This window comes from Falco punctatus (assembly GCF_963210335.1).
Source record: "Falco punctatus genome assembly, chromosome: 11".
Lineage (NCBI taxonomy): Eukaryota > Metazoa > Chordata > Aves > Falconiformes > Falconidae > Falco > Falco punctatus.
In genome coordinates this window covers 3,615,770-3,631,079 of record NC_137591.1, presented here as the reverse complement: position 1 = coordinate 3,631,079, position 15,310 = coordinate 3,615,770, and the positions used below count along the sequence as shown (strand labels likewise).

The 15,310-nt window shown below is 40.7% G+C and overlaps 1 protein-coding gene across 9 annotated transcripts in view; it reads right to left on the bottom strand.

Moving 5' to 3' along the window:
* Window positions 1-15,310, bottom strand: part of DOCK7 (dedicator of cytokinesis 7) — a 109,662-nt gene that overhangs the window by 73,238 nt on the left and 21,114 nt on the right. For all 9 annotated transcript variants that reach the window (XM_080406318.1, XM_080406322.1, XM_080406319.1 and 6 more), the window contains exons 3-9: window positions 8,751-8,926; window positions 8,486-8,554; window positions 6,153-6,282; window positions 5,834-6,046; window positions 5,352-5,437; window positions 3,156-3,222; window positions 1,763-1,912 (exon numbers count right to left, since the gene is read on the bottom strand). In XM_080406318.1, coding sequence (XP_080262444.1) covers window positions 1,763-1,912; window positions 3,156-3,222; window positions 5,352-5,437; window positions 5,834-6,046; window positions 6,153-6,282; window positions 8,486-8,554; window positions 8,751-8,926 — 891 coding nt within the window. The remainder of the gene's footprint in view (window positions 1-1,762; window positions 1,913-3,155; window positions 3,223-5,351; window positions 5,438-5,833; window positions 6,047-6,152; window positions 6,283-8,485; window positions 8,555-8,750; window positions 8,927-15,310) is intronic.

Below are 15,310 nucleotides of genomic sequence, written 5' to 3'. Positions count from 1 at the left end.
TCTCCAGCTATAACTGAATCACAAGTGTAAAATACAGGTTCAAAGGGAACCACTTCATTTTGGTTTGATCTGTTCTAGAGCCACTTTCAGCTCATTTTTAAGGTCTTAAAGACAGCTTACACTGTCTTCAGCATCATCATTTTCAGAATTCCATTCTTATTTCTGTTCCCCATACTAAGGACCTACTGCAGCAGCACAAAACGGTGCGTCAGATGCGCTCAGCTAAAACAAGCACTACTTTAAATCAGTGTGTTTGCGAATCAAATAAAGAAATAATCAAATAATTAAAGTTAGGCAAAGATTACATTTGCTTCTGAAGTCTGAGTAACACAAAACTGCTTAACACCCAGTTTCTGATAGAAATCTCTTCCCTATCACATGTATGAAGACTGTTCCTCTCAGCAGAATCCTGACCCTTCCTCCCACACCCACTACTTTGCACATGCTGTTACTAGATTAGAATATCTTTAAACTTCTCCCATGCTTATAAAGTGCCATTCATACTTCTCTATTAGAACTCCAAGAGGCTATCACAACCTAAGGAACAAAAGCACATTCCATCAAATCTTGCACTCCCTGGTGAGTTTATGCTAGCAATAACAGCTGCCTGAAAAGTGGTTTCCCAGTGAGTAAGACCCATGTGAAAATTCACCCTATAAGGCATACTATGCATCTGTCTTATTTATCCCTGGCTATATCCTTTCCATCATCAAATAAAAAAAAATCACCTAAGCCACCAGCTCCTCTTGGATCACTGGTTTTACAAGCACTAATGTGCAGTCACAAGCTCTTTCAGCCAGATCCCCATCTCATAAATATGGGGTTTTCTCTTCCTCATATCTTGTAAAAATCAGGAGAGTGAATATGTGTACACAGGCAGAACATGATTTTTAGAAGGAATTCAGAGAATCATACAAAAAACTGGAGATCAGAATATCCTCCAACACTGCTGAAAGCCTTTCTGTCACCTGGGACTGTTCTGTTATGCCACAAAGGTTTAATTCATTTTCAAAAGCTTATTTCTTGTGTAAGAAGCAGTGGAAAAAGAACTTGCACAAACCTCAGTCAACAGTTCTCAAAACACAGCAGGCAATGTAACTGCTACCTGTAAACTGAAAGCACATCTCAAACATCCCTTTTTACAACAGGATGATTTTTATGCAGAGACCAGCCACAAAAACTGATTCAAATGCCAATCTAAACTAGTAACATTTGTGCACTCATTGAATCAAATCAAGGAAGAGAAAATAACTTTTATCTTTGTATACTTTATTCCAGGAGTGACCAATGTGGCATTTTATTTCAGTTAAGGATCTCACTCTCTTAGCAATTTCAATTCTTAAAGACAGTTGAAAATCTGGCTTAAGGGCATATATCATTTTTGAAATGAGATTCAGATCAATATATATTTTTAAATCACTCACTTATCTATCATTTTAAGGAGTCAGCACATTGTTTCATATGAAAACCAAGGTCAAGCCCCAGAAAGCTGCTCTATATCAAGCAAACCTTTGTGCTCTTTTCAGTAATACAGCAATCATATCTCCACTGAACTGTTTCTGTTACAAGGGAACTCAACGTACCAAGTAAGAAATCTGAAATGAAACAGAATTCTGTGGTGCTGGTGTTTATACTTTTGAGAAAAGAATTCTGCTCTCCAAATGTAAATAAGAAGTCAACTGCTCAGCCAAACTTGTTTATATTTTATTTTAAATACAAAACAAGAGACAATAATAAATTACATTTCTCTGGCATTTCTTACCTTTATTACCAGAAAGACATCTTGAGAGGGGTAAGTGATAGAAAAGATGGCAGATCTGGCCAGTGTGGATATAGCAGCAGGGGGGACATGTGGACGAAGCATTCCTTTCATTTGTTCAGAGTTTAAATCAAAGTAGAAATTTTCTGAAATCTAAGGAAGAATTTTGATAGCTTCAAGCATTAGTTATACTTCTCATTTTTGCTAAACTCTTAATAAACACAACAATTTCAAAACACAAGTAAAAAACTACCAACAGTGTCTCCTTTCAAACGACATATTAAAAAAAAAGAAGAAAAAAAAAAAAAGGACTGCCTCCTTAAGAAATCAAGGCAGGACAGTGAGAAAGGAAATGGAGGAAACAATACACACTACCTATAAAATTTCCTCCAGCTCCTGTAAGGTATGTAGTTCCATCACAGTACTAGAAATTACAATTGCTATCTGAACTGAAAATATCAAAGTACCAAAATAGAAAATGATCTTTAAGATCATTCACAGGAAAAGAAAAAAAACAACACATCTTGAAAGACAGACAGTGAGCTTTCTATGCTGAAACTCCAAATTCTGGACTGTATCAAGGCTTCAAATCCAAAATGAATGTGAGCTGGTTATCAACACCAGAGGTCAGTAAAGAACTGACTACGTTAGAAAAAAAAATGGAGTAATGGGATGATAAAATTGGCTTATGAAATGTGATTTAAATATTAAACAAAGTTCACATAATATTCCACATACTCTCATCTACATAACTTAAAACTCAATGCATTAAATTCAAGTCTTAAAGAGATAAATGTCAAAATGCATATTTTTAACATTTTTCTCTCTACTACTGCTACTATCTTGAATTAGGAAAACTAAGAGACTCTTCAAATATTAAATACAGAACATAAATAGGGGATTAAATATATTTTGCATTTCCTGTAACTTAGACCTTGAAAAGACTCCTCAGTTTTGTTTTGATTTTAGCAATCTTAGCATGGATGACTTTTTTGTGCATTATTAAAATATTACTTGGACACATACCATGCTGCATCACAAAAAAGAGATTAAGAAAGTCATAAAAACTTAATCTAAATAAAAGGTTTCAGTTACTTAAGTCCTCTCTGGGGAATAGACTTTTGAAAGCCAAGATTGGACCAGATATATATTCTGATTTCAGGCACTCACATATTAGATAATATTTTTAGAAAAGTGGTTATACTTCAACTGTTTTACTAAGCAGAAGAAGAACACCCAAGATGGTTCATGAAATGCCTTCATCATTCTTCCAATGACTGGTATGTCACTGTCTTCATAAAGGTTTGTTTCCAGAATTAATTACACCCTTTTTTTTTTTTTTTTAATACAGGTTTGGTAAGGCTTCAGTGGAAATGTCATCACTCAAGTAACCTACCTTTTTCTTTTCTTTAACATCATACAAGGCCAAACTTGCAAAAATGGGCTCAATTTCTATTTCAAATCTTGAAAGAAAGAAACACATAAAATCAGTTGACCTGCATTTTATAAGAAAGAATAACCTACCCTCTCCCCAGATCATTCCTGGGTGACAGCTGACCACTGTTAAGCTGAGATGTCAGTCAGGAACAGCTGAGTCAACCTAAGGGCTTGCCCCTGCTGAAAAGGGATCTTGCTCCCCAGTTTTGCCCTCACTGCTCTCCTGTCCTGCTTCCTCTGCATTGTCTCTGCTCACTTCCACCAGGACACGCGTTGGTGCTCACTGGACCTTCTGAAAGTCATTTCAACTTATTGACCCAACAGAAAAGCTGGCATTAGGGTCACAGGACATAAAGCATACTTCCATAAATGCTTTTATCTTCTCCAAGTGTTGCTTGAAAGCTAAACAAAGCAACCTAATAGCTTCCTTAAAGGGAGAGAAAATATTAATTAGGACAGCCAGACCACTTAGCTCCTGTGATTACCGTGAGGAGTTGCTGATTTACTATGCTGACCTGTTGATAGGGCTAAACAGTCAACTGCTCCTCCCAATATTACTGACCAGAAAGCTCCTTCCCTCGGGAGTTGGGAACAGCTATTTTTGCAATTTTCAACATTTAACTTTTGTCAGAAAACACCCATATCTCAAAAACTCTCTCAGAAAGGCGTCAGTTGTTCAGAATAACTGTTATCAAGTATTTATGCTAACTGGAACACTTCCAACAAAAACACTAACCTACCAAAGAGAGCTAAAGTTGTTAAATCACCTGGGAAGTTAAAGAAATTAAAAAACATTCAAAACCTGTCCCTACACTTAAGTGAGCAGGGGCTGAAATGCCATTCTCCTCTCTGCACCTCCTCCCTGTGAAATTAACGCCCAGTCCACAGTGGGATCCACCCATGGCATCCAGTCCATGCACAGAGCTCTCAGCTTTTCAGCCTGGAACTCCTTCTGCCAACAGGGAGAACATGCAGGACTGCCTCATCAAACAAGTATTTTCTCTAGTTTTGCAACAAAGGTGAGATTAACCTGAAAATGACCCTGCTTAGGTCATCTTAGCCTTCTCCCTGGGCAAGAAACCATGTACTTCTCTCTGCCTCTAAGCACGATCTTGGATGCTTGCTATTACAACTGTTGAGTACAGTTTCAAAGATGACTGTGGTACACAAACAAGCATGTACTTGGGCAGATTGCTGTAAATTTACAGTCAGCAAGAGATGCTTAAATAGCAGAAATCATTAATTTCCAGCATCTAACTTATTTACACTAAAGACACCATCCTTTGGAGAGGAAGCTCCACTGCTACTGCATATTATGTTGTTCCAGTTCATAAAAGGCTGCAAAATCAGTTCATCTCTATGGCTATATTAGGTCCTGGAGTACTCTACGAGCAGGAGATATGTCCCACACATATATCTCAGTTATGAGCCACAATGTAGTCTAACTGGAGCTCTCTAATAAGAAGGGTTGACCTAACTGAGGACACAGAAGATGAATACAGCAGTGTGGAAAATCAGTTTTGTACTTTATTTCTCCAAGGGAATAACAGTAAAATTTTACCTTGTGTTATTAGAGAAGAGTTATAGGCAATGAACCAGCTGCAGGTAACCCTATATTCAGGAGCTCCACTTCATTAAACTTGTTTAACAGGTTTCTATTCCTCCAGTTAATGCTTGCTAAGTATATAAAGTCTTCACTCTTAAAGGGACACAGTCAAGGTTGTTGAGACTAAACTTCAGCAAATCTTTGGTTGTCTTACATTTGAAGGCTTAAGCATTCTTAATTTTTTTTTTCTTTTTTCCCCTCCTAAACATCCATGTTACAGAGCTGAACACAACTAACTAACTTCAGAGCCCTGAATGAGTCTAATAAAGCATGTGTGCTAGTAACATGGAACAGGTATAGCTACAGGCTGGCTGGAAAGCGACACAGAGAAAAGCCAAGGAAGGCAAACACTTTCCAACTCTGATGCACACTGCTGTATAACTTATCCTTTACAGAACTGACTTTTAAGCCTATGACCAAACCAAACAATGTTACATCCCTTCAAGGGTATAAACATGGCAGCAGAGTTATTGCAGATGCACATGGATACAACAGCAGATTTAAATACTCAGTTTCTGTAATGCAGCTGTCTGTTGGAGTGATACTTACTTAAGGGACAAACACTTCACCAGGAGTCTTTGGCCAAAGTGTTCTTTGGGTACTTCAGGGACACTAAGTCGTTCTATAGGCTCCTCCTGAAATTAAGAGACACAACACTTGTACAAACCACTAATAGCATTATGAAGCAAAAAGAAGTATCACTTTTGTCTTCAAAGACACTAGCACCAACTTCATCCAAGGCTTGCCAGCATGTTGCATACCACAGCAGCTATAAATATGCTAAATTAAATTCCTTTAATGTTTCTACATAATAGGGGATTGTGTAATCATAGAGGAAACCCAGTCTTCAGGAAGTAATATCTATGGCAAGACAATATGACAAAAACCACGTGACCCACAAAATAGCTAAGGTTCCCATGGATATTAAACATAGGTGATCTTAACTCCTTTAAATCCATGGCAGACTGACAATTTTCACATTCCTTAAATCCTTCACTTACTTAGGCTCAGCCATATGTATATAAAAATACCTCATCTGGTGCTGGATGTAGTGCAAAAAGCTCCTTATGCCTACTGGACTTCCTCTGATCTTCATTGTGGTGGTCAATCTCTTCATTTGGGGTTCGGTCCAGTAGGTTTGGGAGAAGAGCATCTGGAAGGGAGTTCTTCAGATCAAAAATACTGCATGCCCAGCTGCCCCGGGGAGTATCATCAATCGACATTGAACGTCGTTTAAGGTCATCCTGAGATTCAACAAATTAAAAGCAACTTATAATGGGAAAGGGACTGCACTTTAAAAATGCGATTATAAATTAGGTTTTATGTAGCAAGGTTTTAAAGGTACATTACTTGTTCATCCTGGTAACTGTTGCCATCTGGAGCTTCATCAGACTCAAAGATCTGTTTGGGGAGCCCCTTTTGCCTCTCCTTCTGTTTGTCTAAGGTGTTGGGATTAAATCCAGTTCCCAGTTTGTGGTATCTGAAAACCAAGTATTTTAAATACAATCTTAGCACGCTTTTTGACACCAAATCCAGAAGCAGAATTACAGAACAAACCCAGTATTATCAGCATGGGTCCACTGAAAGCATAAACTGCTCTCTGCAAACAATATTTCCAGTCACCCTCCACCATAGCTGGGTAACAATCCAACAACCAGTATTCCAGTACTACAATGTGACTCTGTTCAACTGTAAAGCAACCCTGGGTGATGTCAAAAGGAGGATTATCAATGGCCAATTAAGGTCATCATAAAATGTGCAATTGTGATGCCAAGCTTAAAACAGGTCAAGAACGTGAGGACTGAAGGCCAGTGGTTCTGCTGGAGCAAGAGCTGACTTGGAGTAGACAATATTAGTAACTTGAAAGCCAAAACAATGACTTCAGGTAAGACTGCATGAAGCGCCCAAGTCCTGAGCACCTCTGGAAAACACACAACTTTCCAACCCCAACAAAAATGAGCATCTTCTCATAGCATCTTTATAAGCAGAATCAGGTCCTTCAGAGCTTTCCAGGGTGTAAGAGTGCTTGCTAGTAAACAGTCTGTCTACTGTTGCTGACAAGATCAGATCTCTTTGACTAACAATTTTTTTGATACCAAATGGTACTATGTCTTTATTTACACACTCATACGGCCAGAGCCACAGCCTCCTTACAATACACACTCTAAGGCAGTCCCAAAGTAGTGCTGGGGTCACATCTCGAATTAATTGTTCTAATCACGCCCCATTACTAAAGTCACCACAGAAGGCTGCACAGACATGTGAAAACCACAGAGATGCTAGCAGGGAATAACGAAAGGGAGGAGAAAAAGGAGGAAAGCATTTTCCTCACTAGATTATAATTCCTGGGAGTTGAACAACATGATCTGTATAATCCTCACCTGGATGTCTGCATTTCAATCACAGCTCCACCAACAAGTGTAAAGTCACTCTAAATCTGACCTAACTTCAGAGGTGCTGGTAATTAATTGCCCTCCTCTGAAGGGGCAAGACAACTTTTGACTGTAGTTCAACAATCACTTATCATGCCTTCAACCCACTCAGGCAACTCTGATGTCTTTAGCTTCATGCCTTCCCTGACACAGAATGCAACCTGCAGCTGATCTGCACAGGACAAAAAGCTCTGGTGTCTCCAACTGAACCTCCTCAGTGAGGAATCACAGCCAGGTATTCCAGATACCAGTGAAAGTCACTGAGAAGCCAAGAGGTGTGCTGGCTGGGTGGGTCACATTGTCCAAGCCTACTACACATGCTAGACTCTGCCCACAAAGGCTGGGAGTTAATAAAGCATCTCTCTCTCTCATGTTTCTTTCTGGTTGGGGGGGTGGGTGGGTGGTTTTTTTTTGGTATGAGATTACAAAACACATTTTTATTAGGTCATCTTAGCACTGCAAAGCATATCTTCAGCATCCCCTGAAGTGGTTCGCAGGACAACATTAAACCAGTGAATTGTAGCAATAGCCACAAGGGCAGAGCTGTAGCTGTAGTCAAGTCATTTGTAGGTGATGCACATCACATGGATCACTTACTCCTTGACAGTGGCTCTTGAAGTTATCAGACTTTCAATCATCTGAGAGAGTGTATGTTCCAAGTAAAGCCCCTCAGAAACCTTCCCGCTAATTTGCATAAATTAATCAATGCATGTACGTTCTCTAAAATGTTCACTCATTAGGTAAGTGTTGTGATAGTTCAAATATTAACAATTACTTGTTTAAATTATGTACTTTCTCAAATTCTCTTAGGGACTAAATGAAAGCTGCAGAGGGCACCTTATCTATCAAGGGGTTGTAACTGCACATGAATATTATATAATTACAAAACTAATGCAACTGCTCTCTAAAAAGAGCTGAAAACATATGGAACAAAGAAAGAAACAAATGCTGAAAATAATTTTACTTGTTCGCATTCCCTAATTTCTCCACCATTCTAAAGCAGCAACTGTTGACTAAAATGGCCTAAATTTTCAAAAATGCCCCAAGGGGTTTTGACATCTGAGATCTGATTTTCAAAACACAAAGCATCATTTCAGCTAAACACAAAGCATTGGTTCAGCTGAGCTAGGCAACTAAAAGCTGGGACACATGGAATCAGTAGCCAGGACGGTAATTTTTGAGCCTACTCATACCAGCTAGTCAACCTGCAAAAATACGAAATCAAGCTGACAAATACCACAGGGAACTCACTTTCTGTTCACAATCGCCCAGTCTTCTGTGTAACTTCTTACACAGTCCCTCACATGAGGGTCCATCTCACTGTTGAAAGAACAGAAACAAACACCTTCAAAACCACAGACACGATAACGACTTCTTAAACACACATACTTTCACTTCGGTTTATATTTACTCTTCCAGGCATCTGCAACCAACAATTCCAGGCTTCAGCCTTGCAGATACTCAAATGCAGTACAATTAATTCCCTTGAGCCAGGTGTCACCCTGTCACGTCCTACCTCTCTTCAGGCACAGCCGACACAAGCGTTCGACATTCTCGGGGGGTGTACACAACCTCAATGTCATCGGAAGGAAACTCAAGCAAGTCTCTCAGGGGTCCAGACTCCACTGCAATTGGGTGTGTAATAAGGTAGTCCTCCAACTCAACCGGGTCCACTGCTTCTGTAAGCGGTACCTGGGGAAAAACATGCGACAGAAAGGTCTTAAAACACGCTGAAAGAAAAAAGAAAAAGCACATGCACATGCTCTACTTTGTTTTTTAAATCAGCTTTTCTGCCTTCTTGAGGAAACTTGAGCTAACATCAGATGATAATTAACCTTAGTGGTGTTAACCTTCGCTAATACACATCACAAAGCTATTTTTCAAGTCTTATCTTTTATCTGATATGTCTCTGGATATTTCTGTGATGCATACCATCATCACCTAAAAATAAAAACAAACCCCAAATTAAAAAAAAGGATTTTCATCTATTTTCAAGAAATTCATCAGCTTGCATCAAAAGAAAATTTTGTACTTTATTCCCCACGTGTATGACTTTGGATTTATTTTTACCGTGCTCTGATCACAAAGGAAACCTTCATCCTGATCCAGGATGCAAGAACTCTTTCAACCTCATGTGCGGCCCCCAGACAGAAATCCAGAGCAGGGGCTGATTTACCAGGAACTTAAGAAGCCACAGAACTCTAAAGACCAACATTATTTTGAATTAAACCACCTCTCTGGAGAGCACAACACAATGTTTGTCTACCACAGATACAAGTTTAACCACCCCTTCTCCCTGATATTAGGCCCTTCAGTGCCACGATGACCCTGCCTACTCCAGGAAGGTACACTGCTCCAAGTAAAATGGACATTGACAAGCATCTTTACTGGGCACAAAGCTTGCACCCAAAGTGCAAGGAATGACTGAACAAACACACGTGCAGGAAACCAGCAGATTTCACTGGAAATACTGATCTCACCATACCAAAAAAAAGTGAGCTTTTTTTAGCTACATGAAAAGAAATGATGCATAAACTGGATACATACTCACATTGCATAACTGTATTTCTGCATATGTATATTATATAAATACATATATATATTCTGAGATCATTATGCTCTGAGGCTGTACATAAACATAGACATTAAGAAAATGGAACACTAAAAACAAGTTTTGAGGAACCTGTCTCTACAGCAACTGACAGATTTCCTAGAATTCCCTGGCACATCCCAGCGAAGCTGAGTGCTTTAATATGAGTCACAAATACATGACAAAATTCAGCATTTTTTCTTTACTGCTTCCTCTCTCCTGTCATACAGATTATTTCTGTGGGACAGGGAACTATCCTGTAACTCGTCTTCTGCTGGAAATACCTTTAAAAAGAATATTTAATAAATAAGTTCTAGACATGCTTCTCAAAAATTTTGCTATACCAATCCCAAATTCCAGTTTTAAAACTTCTATTGCCAAAAAATTCTGAAATGAATCAACTTTTTATTCAAGGAAAAAGACTTGGCTAACGCAGGGGGTATTGAAAGAATCTCTCCTACCACAGCCAACTTCAATGAATACTACAATTTTCTTGAAATACAGAAGGCAAATTCTTCACCAGAAAAATGGCGTGACTCCAATGAAGTCAGGTGAGTTGGACCAGATGTCTTTATGCCAGATAAGAATCTGGTCCACCAAAAAAATATGATGTCTAGGAACTCAGTATTTAGTTCTGCAATTTAGGTAAAAAATACAAAGTAATTTCTGTGTAAAGAAACACACCACCATCATCATCATCTATTTAATTCTGACCCTATAACCTTTCTTCCCCTTCTAATCCTGAACTCTTGAAATGAATTTAAAGTATGTGGTTTGGAGAACTTTTGAAAATACAAACCAGATACTTTTAATTGTTTTCATCACTGCAACACTCACAACGAGCAGAACTTGTCATTGCTCTTTCCCACATTACAGTTAACATGTCATCACCTCACACTATCTGTTCCTTACATACAGATAGACCGGCTCCATTTGGCACTAGATAACTGACAAAACATACAGCACTGAAGTGTGACAGTTTATTATTGAGAAACTGCTAAAAGTGCATGTTTTTTCAGAAGAGCCGCTGCATGACACTACTGCTACTTCGCATGCATAGAATCCTTTCTACTGATAAACCTCAAAACCAAAGAAGAGTAAGAAACTCTTTGCAAATGAAGATAAAAATAACAAAAATCACTGGGCAAAAGCTGCAGAGGCACTGGGAAAAGACACTTCCCCAGCTCCTCTCACAACCAGTCCAGAGCCCTATCCATGCCGTGATGCAGCTCAGAGCTGGACACTGAAAGCACACTCACTGGAAGAAGGCCAGAGGGTTAAGGTAGCCCGGGAGGGTGACTTAAAGCTGTTAACTGACCCTATTTTTTAAGCCTTAACATTTTAAGGCTTACTTTTACTCCTCCTGCTGACCTCCCTTCCCCAGTGGCAGCTCCAAAGCTAAGGCAGCTTCCAGTGCACTTCTCAGCAAAACTGAGCTGACCATGCAAGTGTTGTGTCTCCATCTGCACAAACTCAATTACCTTTGCGGCTCCCCAGGATAACAAAGAGGAAACTTCTCATTCCCTCTGATTTTACTAATCCATTCATCCTGATAAACAGAAGACAATTACACACAGGTGAGGAATAAACCCTCTGGATTAACACAGAGTGGAGAGGGATATGCAGGACCGAGCCAGCACAAGACAGAGACTGCCACTGCCCCAAAGACACCATGTTTCCCCTTTCCTGGCATTTTACAACTCAAATTTCACTTGTCCAACAAGATCATTGCAATGTATTGGACAAAAGATGAATGAACTGGCTTCGCTAGTTAAAAGCACCTAATCGGGAAAGGCAAGCAGTGCTTAGGGGTCTATCCAACACCATGTCCCCCGTCTGCACTCCAGGGCTTTCCAAGCCCTTCACACATCTCACGATTAGGCCCAAAGTTGCAATTCACAATTTTCCAGTTTGTCTTTTCAGATGATTGTACCATTGTACCATGAAGATGTAAACAAACATAAAAGTCAAACCCAGAAGCTTGTATTAGACTCACCATCTGTGCAGCCAGAAATAATTTCTAGCACCTGAGTAAACAGGCCTAACATAAATTCATGGTTATGAAGAGGAACTACTTCGTGTCAGACTATTGGCAGATAAAAGGCAAGCACATTATTTTAAGCTTTAGATATTTGTGGGGGAAGAAGTGATAAAAGAGGAGGAGGAAATAAGGATGAATAAATGCACCAAAAGGAAAATGAACCCAAATGGTGTCCCCATGTCTGAACTGAACCACGAGAGCTTATCTCATGCCTCTCACTGCTGATGGCTTAACCTTTCCTCCCTCCTGCTTTATGCTCCTGCATATGAGTGCACTCTGCATATTTATGCACTCTGAACCTGTGGATGAGACCAAGAACAGACACAATATACAAGAGGCTATTCCTGCTTTATCCAGCCAAAGCATCAGTCACCTGAAATCGTCATTTGAACCCATCAGATCAAATGCGCACAGTGAAGGAATCAAGACAACTTCACATAAAGACCAGGTTACCCAACCTCACCATCAACTAAGGAGCAGAACCTGCTCTATCACCTCACCTCCAAGCCTCCAGGCTCAACTTACCTCCTCACAGCACCAGGAAGAATAAGGAGGCACCCAAGAGCCGACTGCCCCGGCCCATTAGGATTGTGATACTTTCCCAGTTCGCAAAAGTTCCACTCTTATCCTTGCGCACTCTGATGAACAGCTGATTGCCAGATTACCACAAGAATAGCAAGCCCCGGTTCCAGGCGCATAATAAAAGATTTTGAAATCCGCTGCAGCAGAAATGGGGGAACAGCTGAGGAGCTACAAAGCTGTCCTCTTCCACAGCCCTGCTTGCTGGCAGGCTGCAGACAGCGTATCTTCATCCCGCTTCCAGGAAAAAAGCCTTTTCAATTCCTCATGAAAGCTCCTAGGAAGCAATAGTAGGTGCCTCCTCCACAAAACACAGCCAGTTTTTCTTCCTCAGACTTCCAAAGGCAGAGGGACGGTTTCAGTCAAGTATTTGCAAACATGCAGTCCACCTACCAAGTGGCTAATAAACCTAATAATGCTGGAGTGTTACTGTAAGAAATCATTGACAGGGTGTCTGTTCCTTCCAAGAAGAGTTTATTAAGGCCCTCCAGAAACCAAAGCTGTACAGGAGCTCCCACCATCTTCCCCACCAGGACTACGGAACAGTCTAAAGTAATGGCAACTACACATGGCAAATAAGCAAAGGAAAGCCTGCTCCCAGAGTTGCAATTGCTGCTCTCCTAAAAAATACTCTTCAGTTTTGTGTGAGCTGTAATTATAGAAAGAATTTTGCACAGCCTTTCAGACAATTCCTTAACACAGTTTTCACTCAGTCTTTATCCCAGGATCAGATGCTACCACCTTACTCAGGGCAAGCACTATTCGTGTTATTAAGATGAACAGGAATACACAGGGAGAAAGGAGCCACCCGGTATGAGTAAAAGGGTCATAACATGCTCCCTGCCAACGTAAACACCAAATACAATGTCCTGATAAACTGGAAGTACAGAGAAATCAAACGTGACTCTCCCTTTTTCAGGCTTACACAGCCCAATTACCCCAAATCAAACACATCACTTGCAAATAACATTTCTGCATATATATGTTCTTAACCTGACCAGAGACACACGCTCTGTCAGCTTAATTAAGACACCAGCCCGATTGATTTGGGTTATAGAAACTATTTAACACACACGTTCCATGGGTGCATCTGTGTTGTTGCAGTTATGGCTCTCAGCAGTTGCATCACAAAACCCTATTTCAAAGGTTTACAACTCTTCTGCAGCGTGGACAGTCAAGCTTTCTTCTTTAAGGCTGTGTTATTCTTCACTGTTATATCCCCTTAAAAGCTTGAAAATAAAGCTTCGTTTCCTATCGACTTTGTCCTTCTCTAGACAGCAAACATTGTATTTTGCTGTAGTTTTAGAGCATTGCTAGCCGAAATATGTCTCTCTCCTATTTATTTCCTTCTTTTGAGCACCTACCTGCCTCATCATCATCGGTTACAAAAGAAGCATCTGCACAAACCTGACAACACAGGCAGAAGCCTCTGCTAGAGGATGTGGTGTAACTCCATGCAGGGTAACAAGCCCCCATTTACTTTAGCCAAGCGTCTCACCCAAGGACTGCAGGAGCAAAGGGTGAGCAGGCAGGGAAAGCTACACCCGGTGCACCGCGCTGCAAAGCACACAGCCTGCTCTACCCCACCAAGGAAGAAAAAATAAAAATTCAAAGGCCAGATTTGTATTAGACCTGCTCTGTTGTGGCATTCCTGAGAGCAGACTGCAAACAGCTCCCTCGTGCACGGAGCAGACCCCTCTTGACAAGCAGGACTTCTCACCTGGCCCAGTGACCAGGGGTTTGCCGAGCGGCAGTGCTGACCGCGTACGGGGAAGGCAGCAGTAGCCATGCTCAGAGGGAGCTCAGCCAGCAGAAGTGTGCAGGGCAAGGCGATTCAAAAGGCAGCAGGGATGCCTCACTAACAAAGGCAATGGGAATTCTTGCCATAGATGCACTTTTCCATCATGCTCAAGAAATGACCAAAGGATAAGTATTTAATTAGCATGCCTGAACGGCCTTCCTCTCCAGTTTGCTGCCTTTCTGAACCAATTACACCTATACCAGTACCTAAAGACTACAGGTCTGCTCTCCTGGGCACTGTACAGTAGCTCAGTAAGGACCACAGTAGCAACCAGGGGAAAAAAAGGGACAAATATCATCTCAATCTCACAGATACTGGCTGAAGCACAGAAGAAGTCTTATGTAGATCACTGTGGTGTGCCCTGGCATCCAAAGGCATTCAGATTTTCACCTGAAGGACTTTAGCCTATCCTTTCCCCACACAAACAGCTGGGCAGAGGGGATATTTCTAGATCCTGTTCCAGAACTTTGTTGCTTAATTCACACGTGTTGTACTAAACATCACGAGTAGTCTTGTGGGACATGCTTAGAGCAACACACCCAGCTCCCAGCTATGATTCTGCAGACTCTTCCAGCTAGCATATGTCAGCAGAGACATGAAAACCACCGTGTCCCCCATGTTTCCTTCTCCCTCCCTCACCTCTGCCCTCCCAAGATGCTTATTCTCACAGGGAGCCACAACAGCACTTTAAATGTTTATGATGTGATGGCTTGGCAGGATGCATCTGGCAGAACAAGGATTTGAACTCAAGTTGCTCATAGCCCAATCCAAGACCAATTTTCCTTTTATCTAAAATGAGATGCCTAATTCCTAAGGGCAGAGACATAGTCTCTCTGAGGATCCCAGTACAGTTTGGAGCCTGTAAAAATGACAATGGCAGAGACTGGAAAGTTATACCTCCTGCTCCACTGTGGGAGTAAAATTCTCTGCAAGGATATGATAAGGGAACTTGAAAAATTAATCTTGCAGAGCTCCTCATCACAGGGAGGATCCTGACTACTATTTTTACTTAGCATCTAGGCACTTCTTCAAAATCAGGGTGATATTTCTTGCCAATTTTGAAAG